The sequence below is a fragment of the Carcharodon carcharias genome, chromosome 2 (assembly GCF_017639515.1).
Source record: "Carcharodon carcharias isolate sCarCar2 chromosome 2, sCarCar2.pri, whole genome shotgun sequence".
Lineage (NCBI taxonomy): Eukaryota > Metazoa > Chordata > Chondrichthyes > Lamniformes > Lamnidae > Carcharodon > Carcharodon carcharias.
Window position 1 is genome coordinate 159,584,995 of NC_054468.1, and position 12,579 is coordinate 159,597,573.

At 40.9% G+C, this 12,579-nt stretch overlaps 1 protein-coding gene across 2 annotated transcripts in view; it reads right to left on the reverse strand.

The window, feature by feature from the left end:
• The window catches only part of scaf8 (SR-related CTD-associated factor 8), a 195,190-nt gene extending 184,641 nt beyond the window's left edge, over nucleotides 1–10,549 (reverse strand). For both annotated transcript variants that reach the window (XM_041217396.1, XM_041217387.1), the window contains exon 1: nucleotides 10,305–10,549. In XM_041217396.1, the coding sequence (XP_041073330.1) occupies nucleotides 10,305–10,334 (30 nt within the window). In that variant the 5' untranslated portion in view covers nucleotides 10,335–10,549. The remainder of the gene's footprint in view (nucleotides 1–10,304) is intronic.
• Nucleotides 10,550–12,579: the final 2,030 nt, after the last annotated feature.

Genomic DNA, 12,579 nt, shown 5'->3' on the forward strand with positions numbered 1-12,579 from the left:
AAGGGAAACAGAACAAGCTCATGGAATTATAGGTCTATAGCTCAATACTAAAGGTAGAAAAAAATAATAGAATCTTTACTCAAAGGTATCAGTGAAAAACATCTAGAAACTGAAAACAGAAGGGAGTAAGCAACATGGTTTTTAAAAGGGAAGGCAACCCTTCATCAACCTTATTGAATTTTTTGAAGTAAAAGGAAGATTAGACAAGGATAACATAGGAGCTGTGACATATCTAGATTTTCAAAGGGCCTTTGATAAGATCGTAGTAGATATAGTAGACTCATGACTAAGGTCAGAACATGTGAGCTAGCAAGATCAGGAATAGGAGAATAGACTGGATGAATGCGTGGCTGGAGTGATGGTGCAGGAGGGAGGGATTTAGAAACGTTAACTGTGTCCCTCTCCGCAGATGCTGCCAGACCTGCTGAGTTTTTCCAGGTATTTTTGTTTTTGCTTTGGATTTCCAGCATCCGCGGTTTTTTGCTTTTATCTTAGTGGTAAGGTAGGGAATGATATTAAACAGGAAATTAGAGATGCATGTAACAAGGGTGCTACAATAATTAAAGGTAACTTTAATCCACATATAGACTGGGCAAACCAAATTAGCAATAATACTGTGGTGGATGAATTCCTAGAGTGTACACGAGGTGTTTTTTAAGACCAGTACATGGAGGAACCAACTGGGGAACAGGCTTTCCTAGATTTGGTTTTGTGCGATGAGAAGGGGTTAATTCATAATCTTGTTCTGTGGGGTCCTTTAGGGAACAGTGACCATAACATGATAGAATTCTTCCTTAGGTTGGAAAGTGGAGTAGTCCAATCCGAAACTAGGGTCCTAAATCTAAACAAAGGAAACCACGAAGGTATGAGACGTGAGTTAGCTAAGAGAGATTGGGGAACTTCATTAAAGGGCGAACAGTGGATAGGCAATGGCTAATATTTAAGGACAAATGTATGCATTGCAACTGTTATATATTCCTTTCTGGCACAAAAACACAACAGGAAAAGTGGCCCAACCATGGTGAGTAAAAGAAATTAAGGATAGTATTAAATCCAAAGAAGAGTCATATGAAGTTGCTAGGAAAAGTAGCAAGTCTGAGGGTTGGGAGCAATTTAGAATTCAGCAAAGGGAGACCAAGAGATTGATTAAGAGGGGAAAAATAAAGTCTTGCAAGGAACATAAAAGAGGACTGTAAAAGCTTCTATAAGTATGTAAGAAGAAAAAGATTGAAGAGAAATGTAGGTCCTTTACAGTCCGAAACAGGAGAATTTATAATAGAGAGCAAGGAAATGGAAGAGCAATTAAACAACTACTTTAGTTCTGTCGTCATGGAGGAAGACACAAATAACTTCCCAGAAATGCTGGGGAACCAAGGGTCTAGTGAGGAGGAAGAATTAAAGGAAATTAGTATTACTGAAAAAGCAGTGGAGAAATTAATGGGGCTGAAAGCCAATAAATCCCCAGGACCTGATAATCTACATCCCAGGGTAATAAAGGAGGTGGCCATGGAAATAGTGGATGCATTGGTTTTCATCTTCCAAAATTCTGTAGATTCTGGTACAGTCCTGGCAGATTGGAGGGTGGCAAATATAACCTCACTATTTAAAAAAGGGAGAGAAAAAACAGGGAATTACAGACCAGTTAGCTTAACATCAGTGGTAGGGAAAATGCTAGTCTATTAAAAAGGATGTGATAACAGGACAATTAGAAAATATCAATAGGGTTAGACAAAGTCAACATGGATTTATGAAAGGAAATCATGTTTGACAAACCTACTGGAGTTTTTTTGAAGATGTAACTAGCCGAACGGATAAGGGGAAACCAGTGGATGTGACATATTTGGATTTTCAGAAAGCTTTTGATGAAGTCCCACATAAGAGGTTAGTGTGCAAGATTAAAGCATATGGTATTGGGGTAATATACTGGCATGGATTGAGAATTGGTTAGCAAGCAGGAAACAAAAGAATAAGAATAAATGGGTCTTTTTCAGAGTGCAGGCAGTGACTAGTGGGATATCGCAGGGATCAATGCTTGGGTCCCAGCTATTCACAATATATATCAATGATTTGGATGAGGGAACCAAATGTAATATTTCCAAGTTTACTGATGAGACAAAACGAGGTGGGAATATGAGTGGCGAGGAGGATGTTAAGATGTTTCAAGGCGATTTAGACAAGTTGAGTGAGGGGGCAAATACATGGCAGATGCAGCGTAACGTGGATAAAGTGTTGTTATCCACTTCGGTAGGAAAAACAGAATGGCAGATTATTTAAATGGCGATAGATTGGGAAATGTTGATGTGCAAAGCGAGCTGGGTGTCTTTGTACACCAATCACTGAAAGCAAGCATGCAGGTGCAGCAAGCAGTCAAGAAGCCAAATGGTATGTTGGCCTCCATTGAGAGGACTTGCGTATAGGAGCAAGGATGTCTTACTACAGCTATACAGGGCCTTGGAGAGGCCACAGCTGGAGTAGTGTGTGCAGTTTTGGTTTCCTTACGCAAAAAAGGATATACTTGCCATAGAAGGAGTGCAGCAAAGGTTCACCAGACTGATTCCTGGGATGGCAGAATTTTCATATGAGTAGAGATTGGGCCAACTAGGCCTGTGTTCACTGGAGTTTAGGGGAATGAGAGGGGGTCTCATTGAAACATACAGAATTCTGACAGGGATGGACAGACTGGATGCAGGGACGATGTTTCTTCTGGCTGCGGGTCTAGAACAAGGGGTCACAACCTCATGGGCCATTTAGGACTGAGATGAGGAGAAACTTCTTCATTCCGAGAGTGGTGAGCCCGTGGAATTCTCTACCAGAGGGCTGTGGAGGCCAACTCACTGAATATATCTGAGGAAATAGAAAATTTCTAGATTCTAAAGGCACCAAGGGGCACGGGGAGAGCGGGGGTATGGCGTTAAGGTAGAGGATCAGCCATAGTCGTATTGAATGGCGGAGCAGGCTCAAAGGACCAAATGGCCTACTCCTGCTTCTATTTTCTATGTGAAGTCAAGGGGCAGTTAGCAGAACGGATACCAACCAGGCCACAAAACAGAAAACAAGAATAAGGGGTTAAGTGTAGCTCCTCAAACTGGCAAAAGGTGGTAGTGGTGTTCTATAGGGATCAGTACTAGAGCCACTATTACTCATAATTCGCATTAATGATATGGATTGGGGAATTGGAAGAACATTTTCAAGATCTACAGATGACACCAATCTCAGGTTGCAGTTAACATAGTGAAAGAATTCGATAAACCACAAGATGACATTAATAAATTTCAGGGATGGACATGGAATTACCAAATGAATTTCAATATGTGTAAGTGCGAGGTGATATATTTTGGTAGGAAGAATGTAGTGACTACATATAGTTTGGATAAGAGTCTAAATGGGGTATAGGAGCAAAGAAGTATACATTCACACCTGCTTTCAGGCCGGTTAATAATAAGGCCATTTTTAAAAATTTTAAAACCAAGCACTGAGGTTCATATCTAAAAGGATAGAATGGGCAAGCGGAGAAGTTATGTTAAACTTATAATGAATCTTTGTTAGACCACACATGCACAGTTCTGGTCTCCATTTGTAAAAAAGATACAGAGGTATTAGAGAAGATGCAAATGAGATTCACAAGGATGAGAGCAGAACTGAGATTATATACTTATCAGGAAAGTTGAAGAGGCTAGGGCTCTTTTCTCCAGAAAAAGGCAGAAGGAGGGGATGACCCAATAGAGATCTTTAAGATCATGAAAAGGTTTGATAGGATAGACTTAAAGAAATAGTTTCACTCACTGGAGGCCACAATTTACGATGGTCGCCAATAAATCCAATTGGGGGTGCAGGAGAAAAGTCTTTATACAAAGAATGGTAAAAAAGTGAAATCTGCTATTACAAAGAGTAATTGAGGCAACTAGTGAAGATGCATTTAAGTAGACGCTACATAAGCACTTGAGGGAGAAAGGAATAGAAGAATATGGTGATAGGGTTAGATAAAAAGGAGTGGGAAGAGACTCACGTGCAGCATAGGCCAGTCAGGCCAAATAGCTTGTTTCTGTACTTAAGGCCTAATGTACCTCAATGCAAATATCCCTAAAGATAAAGAGTTCTTCTAACTGTATAAACAATCTTGGTCAATGAGGGAAGTGAGAGATGGTATAAAATTAGAAGTATAAATATAAAGCAAAGAGCTTAGACAAAAGCAAAGAACAACAGAGCTTCCATGGATTGGGAGAAGTAAAGATAGCAAAGGGATACTAAACAAGTGGCAAGAGCTGCAAAAGAAGGAATAAGAGCAAAAGCTTGCAAGTACATCAAGGACAGCACTAAAGATTTTTATAAATGTATTGAAAGATAGGAAGTAGCTAAGGGCAATGTGATCCCATTAATGGGAGGTGCAGGTGATATTGTAATTGAAAATAAGGAAATGGCAGATTTACTAAATAGTGACTTTGTATCAATCTTCACAATAAAAGATAAGGATAAACTATCAAAGATACAAGGCAAACTAAACATAAATCAAAGGGAGGAACTAATTTGATTAAATACAAGGGGAAAAAAACAAAGTAATGAAGACACTAATGATATTAAAGATAAGACATAAGAACACAAGAAATTCGGCCCTTCAAGCCTGCTCCGTCATTCAATAAGATCATGGCTGATCATCTTATGTTTCGATTTCCACTTTCCCATCTAACCCCGAAAGCCTTTGATTCCCTTGCCTAAAGAATTTATCTACTGCTGCCTTAAAAATATTCAATGACCCCATCTCCACCTCCTTCTGAGGCAGAGACAAATCTCCTGAACGTAATGGTTTCCACCCTGTGGTTTTTAAATGAGTTAAGTAGGAAAATTCTCTCCAATTCAAGAATTTCCCCCTTGGTTTAGAAAGTTGCCAGTTGAGGACAGAAGAAAAAAAACTAAGAAATTATAGGCCTGTTAGTTAGTTGAGAGAAAGTTGCTGTTATTAGGGACAGAGTGACTCAGCATTTGAACAAATATAAACTTATCAGAAAGGAGCATCATGGATTTGTAAAGGTTAATTCACACCTAACAAACCTACTTGAGGTCACAAATGTGATAGGAAAAGCATCTGTGGATTTTATTTATATGGACTTCCAGAAAGCATGTGACATGGTTATTTGTAGGAGAGACTGATAGTAAACATGAAAGCATGTAGAATAGAAGGCATCCTACTGGCTTGGATAAGGAATTGGTTAAGAGAGAGAAGACAGGGAATAGGGACAATGGGTAAATATTCAAACTAGCAGGATGCGACTTGTGGTGCCCCCAAAGGATCTGTTCTTGGGCCTCAACTTTTTTCTATGCTTAATGACTTGGATGAAGGAATATATCTAAGTTTTATGACAACAGTAAGCTAGGTGGCACCATAAATAGTATATATGAGAGTAGAAAAATAAAAGGGATATTGGTACATTAGTGAACTCCATCTGCCAATGTTATGCCCAACGTAGGAAAGTGAAGGTCATCCACTCTGGACCCAAGAAAAATAGATCAGAATATTTTCTAAATGGCAAGAAGCTAGGACGAGCAGAGAAATTTAGGCGTTCAAGTACAGTTATCAGTAAAAGCTGGTGGGCAGGTACAAAATAATTAAAAAGATAATGGAATGTTGGCCTTAACTCAAGAGGTCTAGAATTCAAAGGAGAAGCTTAATTACAGGTCTATGGAGCTCAGGTTAAACGCCAATTGGAGTACCACATTTAGTTCTGGGCACCACACCCCAAGAATGGTCTTGGAGGGATACAGTACAGATTCATAGCACCAGAATACAAGGTTAAAAGCTTAAAATTAGGAGGTCGCATAAATCTGTATGGCCTTGAATATAGAAGATTAATGGTGATCTAATTGAGATGCTTAAGATGATCAAAAGAGTAGGTACAGAAACAATTTCAAGTTTGGAAAGCATCACCTTAAGGCCAAATCCAGGTTGTTCAGGATGTCAGAAACCACTTCTTCAGATGAATCTAGAATATTCTCCCCAAAAACATTGTTGAGGCTAGGTCAACTGAAATTTTCAGAACTGAGACTGATACAGTTTTTTGTTATGCAAGGGGGCCATGGCAGGTATATGGAATTAAGATGCAGCTCAGGTGTGATCTAATTAAATGACGGAGCAGTCTTAAAAGGCTGAATGACCTGCTGCTGTTGCTATGTTCCCAGTCTCAAAAAAGACAACATTTGCAAGTCACTTCCTGGGAAGGGGAAAAATATAATTAAAGTCAAAGCTAACCCAAACCAATCTCATGCTGGTCCCAAAGGTTAGTATGGAGTGATACAAGAGCAAATTACCCACCTTGATAAAGGCAAGGCACAAAGCACGTTCAATTTTTCAGTTCAGATAACTGTAGATGTTTATGGATCTAGTTTTCCAAATAATTATCCAAATCAAATGTAACATGAAGGCCTACTTTATTGTCCAAATGACCTGTTAGAGTGCTGTAATATTCTATGATTCAATATTCTCAGACTGAAATTTAGCATGGAAGTCACAGGATAGGAAACTCCCAGTGAATATTTATAAAACACCACCATTACACTTTTGATTAATATTTCTGGTTTCCTCTACATGATATTGTGTTAATTTTAAACTTCTTATACCAGTCTTACAAATGCATAATTTGCAGTGATTCTTAGCCTGTTCTTGGCACACCACCTGGACAGATTTCTTTTAGCACCCAAGAGAGTAATTTGTACAGAACGTGGTCAGTTTATTTGAAATGCCATCCAGTTTCAGTTCGTGTGGTAAGTGAAATTAAGCAGTCAGACCAACATAAGTAACAAACACTGAAATGTCCTTTCCTGTCAAAATAAACTCAAGTTTCATATCAACCTTTTGGATCACTTGTCAGCTGCGGTACAGTTGATGACTCTCACTTCTTCATTAGAAGGATGTGGATTCCATTAGCTGTAATGCCAAGAGGTAGATGCGGCATGCTCCTCTAAAATTTGTATCCCCAAATTAAATAACTGGCTATGTGATTACACCACAAACTCCTGTTTGAATTTGCACATATACACAGTGCTTTCTTCAGCACACAACTATCTGTAAAGAACTTTTATTAAGTCAAACGTCTGGCACTGGCAGAAGTCTATGCCCATTTTTCAATCAGATCACACTATTGAGAAATGTATTTCTGCAAAATTTCTGTTTGTCCAATGCAGAGGAGACACCCTTTCCTCAAAAGGACAGATGCTGGACGGTTGTAGAATTAATCCCTGTCCCCAGTGAAGGGTATACTTCTCCAGGTTTTATTAGTGAACCAGCTGACCACAAGTCAACCATCAACAGTGCCCTGGAGTATGGAAGATCTGCCTGGTTCAGGTATTGGATAACCATGCCTGCCACAAAGGTTCCATTGCCAGATGTATCATTTTCAAGCCACCTTACCTCAAAAGGGGACTGTTATTAGCTTCATTAAACAAATGACAAGTGTATATTTCACTAGGTGGACTGCAAACAGCTGGAGCTTAGGAGTGTTATTTTGAGCAACACAGGTAACCATGAAACATTTAAATGCATTAATACTCTTTGCCTGGTCACATGGGGGCACATCACACATTAAACAAAATTTCTATCAATTAGAAGCGCACAGCTTCAGCAGAAGTTGCTTGCTATTCTGCAAACCCATCCTGTCAGGCATTGAACTCCGGATGCAACAGCCTGTGGCATCAGACTTCGCCAGGCAACATGTTCCAGCAGGCGTCATTCCAAGTCTCAGCATTCCCTAATCAGTTATACATGGACATTTGCCTTCCTTCATTGTAGCGGATCTACAAAGGTCAGCAGGTAGTGTCAATCACTTTGACAGTCCAGACATTAGGTTCAGTACCACGTAGCATACTTACACATTAGGAACTACTTAAAGTAGACCATATGTAAGGGGCTGACTAAGACGCAGAAGGTTCTCCAAAGATTCTAAATCATAGAGAAGGAACGTTTGGGCAATTGGTATATGGCTCAAGCTAAACCTGCATCGTGACCTTCCCAGCATATTGGAAAGATAAGAAAAGCAAAAATGTCAGAGGTCCCAGCTTTTGGTTGAAACATTAACTAAGGCCCCATCTGCCTGCTCAGGTAGATGCAAAAGATCCCACAGCACTATGGAAGACTAGGGAAATTATCTACAATGCTCTGGTCAATATTTATCCCTCAAAAAAAATCACAAAAAGTGACTGATAATCTGGCTATCATGTTGCTGTTTGTGGGAGCTTGCCAAATGTAAATTGAGTGCAGTGTTTCCTACATGACAACAAGGAGCTGTGATTGTTAAAGCGAGTCTATAAATACAAGTCTTTTATATCCTACCAGTTAGCCCAATACTCAAGGTGGCATTTAGAATGTAACCGATCACATATCTGCCAGCAGTATCTGCAAAAAACCTGGCAATACTTCCAGAAATGCCTGCACGGATATTCTGGAGTAACTTTCTAAGACCTCATGATACTGGCAAGATCTCATACTTCTACAAGTGCACTGCCTAGTTTTCTGCCCATTAACATAAATGGATTCAAAATCACATGGAATGAATGACAGTGAACACCACTGCCTTGTGTCTTAGTTAAGAGCAAAGGATTAAATGATGCTATCAAATCTTTTATCCACCCCTTCAAATATCTTTGCAGCTATACTATATATCACAGAAAAAATCCATAGTTTTCAACTTCTGTAAGGATACTAGTAAGCACTAGGCCCAAAGCCTAGAAGATAAAAATTCAATTAACATACGAAATCTGCAATCTTGAAAAAAACCCCACAATTCCTACACACTGCCAAGGAGAGCAGAATCCAGCTTGTTCCTTTCTGACTTTCTGCAAGCCCCCAAGCTGACCAGCTTAAGAGCCACTATCAGTGAGATTTATCAATCTGTGCTCTTTTCTAAGGATAGAAACCACAAGTGAGGGAGTATGCAAGAAGAATCAAATAGAATCCTCATATAGGCAACTCTAAATAAATTCAACGGTTCTTGGCACAGATGACCAAGATCAAGACAAGCCTCCCACCCTTGCCTAGAATAACTCTCAGCAATACCTACATTCATGCTTGTTGCCCTACCACATGGTAGGCAGCAGTGCAAAATTGACTTCCTCCCTTCAACTAAGGTTCTCTATCCATGCAGCACACTCCACCAGTCTTTCTTTTGTCCAATCTCCACGAGATAGCAACTCAGTGTCCTTGCAGACCATGAGGGTACCCATATGGGCAAACTTGGACCTAATTGAGGAACCCTGTTGATCATAATCGATATGGCTCGTGTAAGGAGAAGCAATTTCCTTGATTTAGGGAGGAAAACGTTTGATAAGATTAGATTTCCTGTTATGAAGTTTTAAAATACCCTCAACATCGTACTGTTATTTTATCCCTAGAAAAAATATCCCTACTGATTGTTCATTAACATTGGCTCGAAGTGCATACAAAATACTTCTAAATGTTGCCACAAATGTCTGAGTTTAATTTTGTTGATACTTTGGCAAATATGCAGCATCTAATTGAACAGAGAACATTCCAGATCCATTAATTTTATCTACTTTAGTTTACGAAAGTCATTAAAAGCCAGCATTGGTGGTAAACGTCGAATATTTTCTCCTCTTCGAACAAAACTGTTTGTTTTGAATAAAAATAGCAAAGGGATGAAAAAGCGCTCTGAAGACAAGTCGAAAACTTGGCTTCCTGGCTCCCTGCAGCATTAACATAGCTTCAACGGAGGAGGGCAGGAAACGCATTCTCCGGGCGATCTCCATCCCCCTGGGCGGGCAGGCGTCAAATGAGAGAGCGGGGCTCAGGGCCGCACTTAACAGAAATGCGCAGAGAAGGCCCTGTGGAAGAGGCACCATCAGCGCCTCCTGGTGAGGTCACGGAGAGCCCGGCTAATATGGGCCCTCCCCCACCCCGGGGACCGGCTGCCGTCCATTTATTGAACAGGCCCCAGGCTCGGCGGGATTTCCGTTGCCGGGGTGGGTAGTGCGTGAGAGAGGAGCGAGGCTTCCTCCCCCACACAAACACACATTTCACCCTAACGTTGAATAACTCCCCCTGGGGCCCGTTACCGAGGATCCCCGCTCCCCGCCGGGTGGCCGCACTGACCATGACTTCAGGCCCCGGTTTACGGGCCTGTTTATTATTTTGTTTTTTTTGCTGCAATGACACGCTCGATAGGCCTGTTCCTGCCTGAGGCCCCGCTCCCCATCGTCCGTTACTCGCCCAGGGCCCAGCTACCAACCGCCTGCGCCGCTGAGAAATCTCACCCCCACCCCCCCCCCCCCCCCAAAAAAAAACAGCCGCGGCTCATACAGACCTCGTTATTAAAGGCTTTGACGGCCTCCATGGCTCAGCGCCTTCACTCCTTTCTTTCGGATGTTGAGAGTGGGAAGGGCCGTCGGCGCTGACAGGAGTCGAGGCGTTGGAGCTAAGACTCGGCAGAGAGTCAAGAGCGGCGACAACGGCCGCGCTTCACTCTCATCTCACCGCGGTGCTGGAGGAAGGCAATATGGCGGCGGGCGCAGAGTGTGGGTCTGGAGCGGACAATCGCAGCGGCTCTGCAGAGGGAGGGAGAGAGGGAGTTCGCACAGCCAGAGACACCTAGAGGCCAGAGGCCGCAACAACACACAGCCATCCCAGCAACACGCAACACCGCACATCAATGTTCTTCCCCAGAGATAAAAACAAAAAACTGCGGATGCTGGAAATCCAAAACAAAAACAGAAATTACCTGGAAAAATTCAGCAGGTCTGGCAGCATCGGCGGAGAAGAAAAGAGTTGACGTTTCGAGTCCTCATGAGTTCTGTTGAAGGGTCATGAGGACTCGAAACGTCAACTCTTTTCTCCGCCGATGCTGCCAGACCTGCTGAGTTTTTCCAGGTAATTTCTGTTAATGTTATTCCCCTGCTTTCCACTCCCGTACATTTTAGCCCACTAAAAAGACACATCAAAAGACATTGTGTCTGCAAAGTATGGTACACCAACACGACTGCAAGGAGCCAGCACAGTACCTCTTGTGTTAGAAGTCAAGATGTATCGAAGATCAAATAACGAGCGAGGCACGCTGTCACTTCATTTAAAGCTCCGATTCTAACTGCACCCCCGCTCCCGAACCCTGCGAGATGCATCAAAAGAGTCCCCATCGAAAAGTTTGTGACGGTCTTATAATTTGCTAGTGTCAAAAAGTTTGCATCAACTAAAAATATGACTTGCAACTATCATTGTTATGAAACTCACTCCTATAGTCTATTATCTGTTGACACTCCAGCCTTAAAGTTGGCGAAACTCGACGGATTGAATTTCCTCAAGCATACTTCTCCCGATCAACTGTTGTAACTTCGGTAGAAAAATCCGTGGATACCGATGGCTGAATTTCCATAGGAATTCCGATGTTTGTCTACCGTAACATAGGCAGAAGAGCTTCGGAAAACTCGGGAAAAAAGTGTACACCGGTCTTCCACTAAGTTACCCGAATTAACGGGAGAAACCGACAGAAATTCATATCATTTACATGGCGTTCCCATGAATCTTCTGCTGAAATTATGGTGGACAATTGCGAGTGCCACAGGAGAAATTCACTCCATGTTACTTATTAATCGACATGGTTACTCCTAGCATTTTCCCCATATTGATATTGTAGAATCATAATTATACAGCGCGGAGGGAGGCTATTTAGTCCATGTCTGCGCGTCTCTTTGAAAGAGCTATCCAATTCCCCTCTTTTCCATGTTATTTCTCTGTATCCTGAATATAAGTATTTATCCACATCCCTTTTGAAAGTTACGATTGAATCCGCTTCTATTACCCTTTCAGATAATGCATTGCAGATAATCACAACTAACTCACTGAGTAAAAACATTGCTAATCATTTGTCCCTGGCTTTTTTGACAATTATCTTAAACCTCTGTCCTCTGGTAACTAACACTTCTGCTAGTTTCTCCCTAACTATTCTTTCAAAACGTTTCATAATTTTGAACACCTCCATTAAATCTTCCCTTAATCTTTGGTGCTGTAAAGAGAACAATCCCAAATTCTCTAGTCACTCCTCATAACTGAATTCCCTCATCCCTGGTACCATTCTGGCAAATTTCCTCTTTACTCACCTCCAATTCTTTCTAAAGTGTGGCACTAAAACTGAATACAATACTCTTGCTGAGGTCTAACTATCTAACATTACTGAGAGCAAACTTACTGACTACAACTCAATGATTACAAACTCACCTTAATTTTAAAAATCTATTTATTTTGTTTTTGTTATATTTTCAAAATAAATGTGCCTATAAATATAAAATAAATTAATTTACAGTTAATGTGACTTCTACTAATCACAAACATCACAGTATTTTCTCACATTGACAATTTAGGGATTAAGAGATTACAAAAGGATCAGAATTTCTACAGAACAGACATTAAAAAAGCTTTTATTAATAACAACACCAACTGAAGCAGCTTGTAGTCCCAATACTAGTGTTATTAATTTTCACATTCTATATGAGCTTGCTGAGTTATAGCAACTTGGAAATATTGGGCCAGGTTTTGCTGTTAAAATAATGGGGAGTTTAATGAATACATCATTATTAATGTGCGAATTA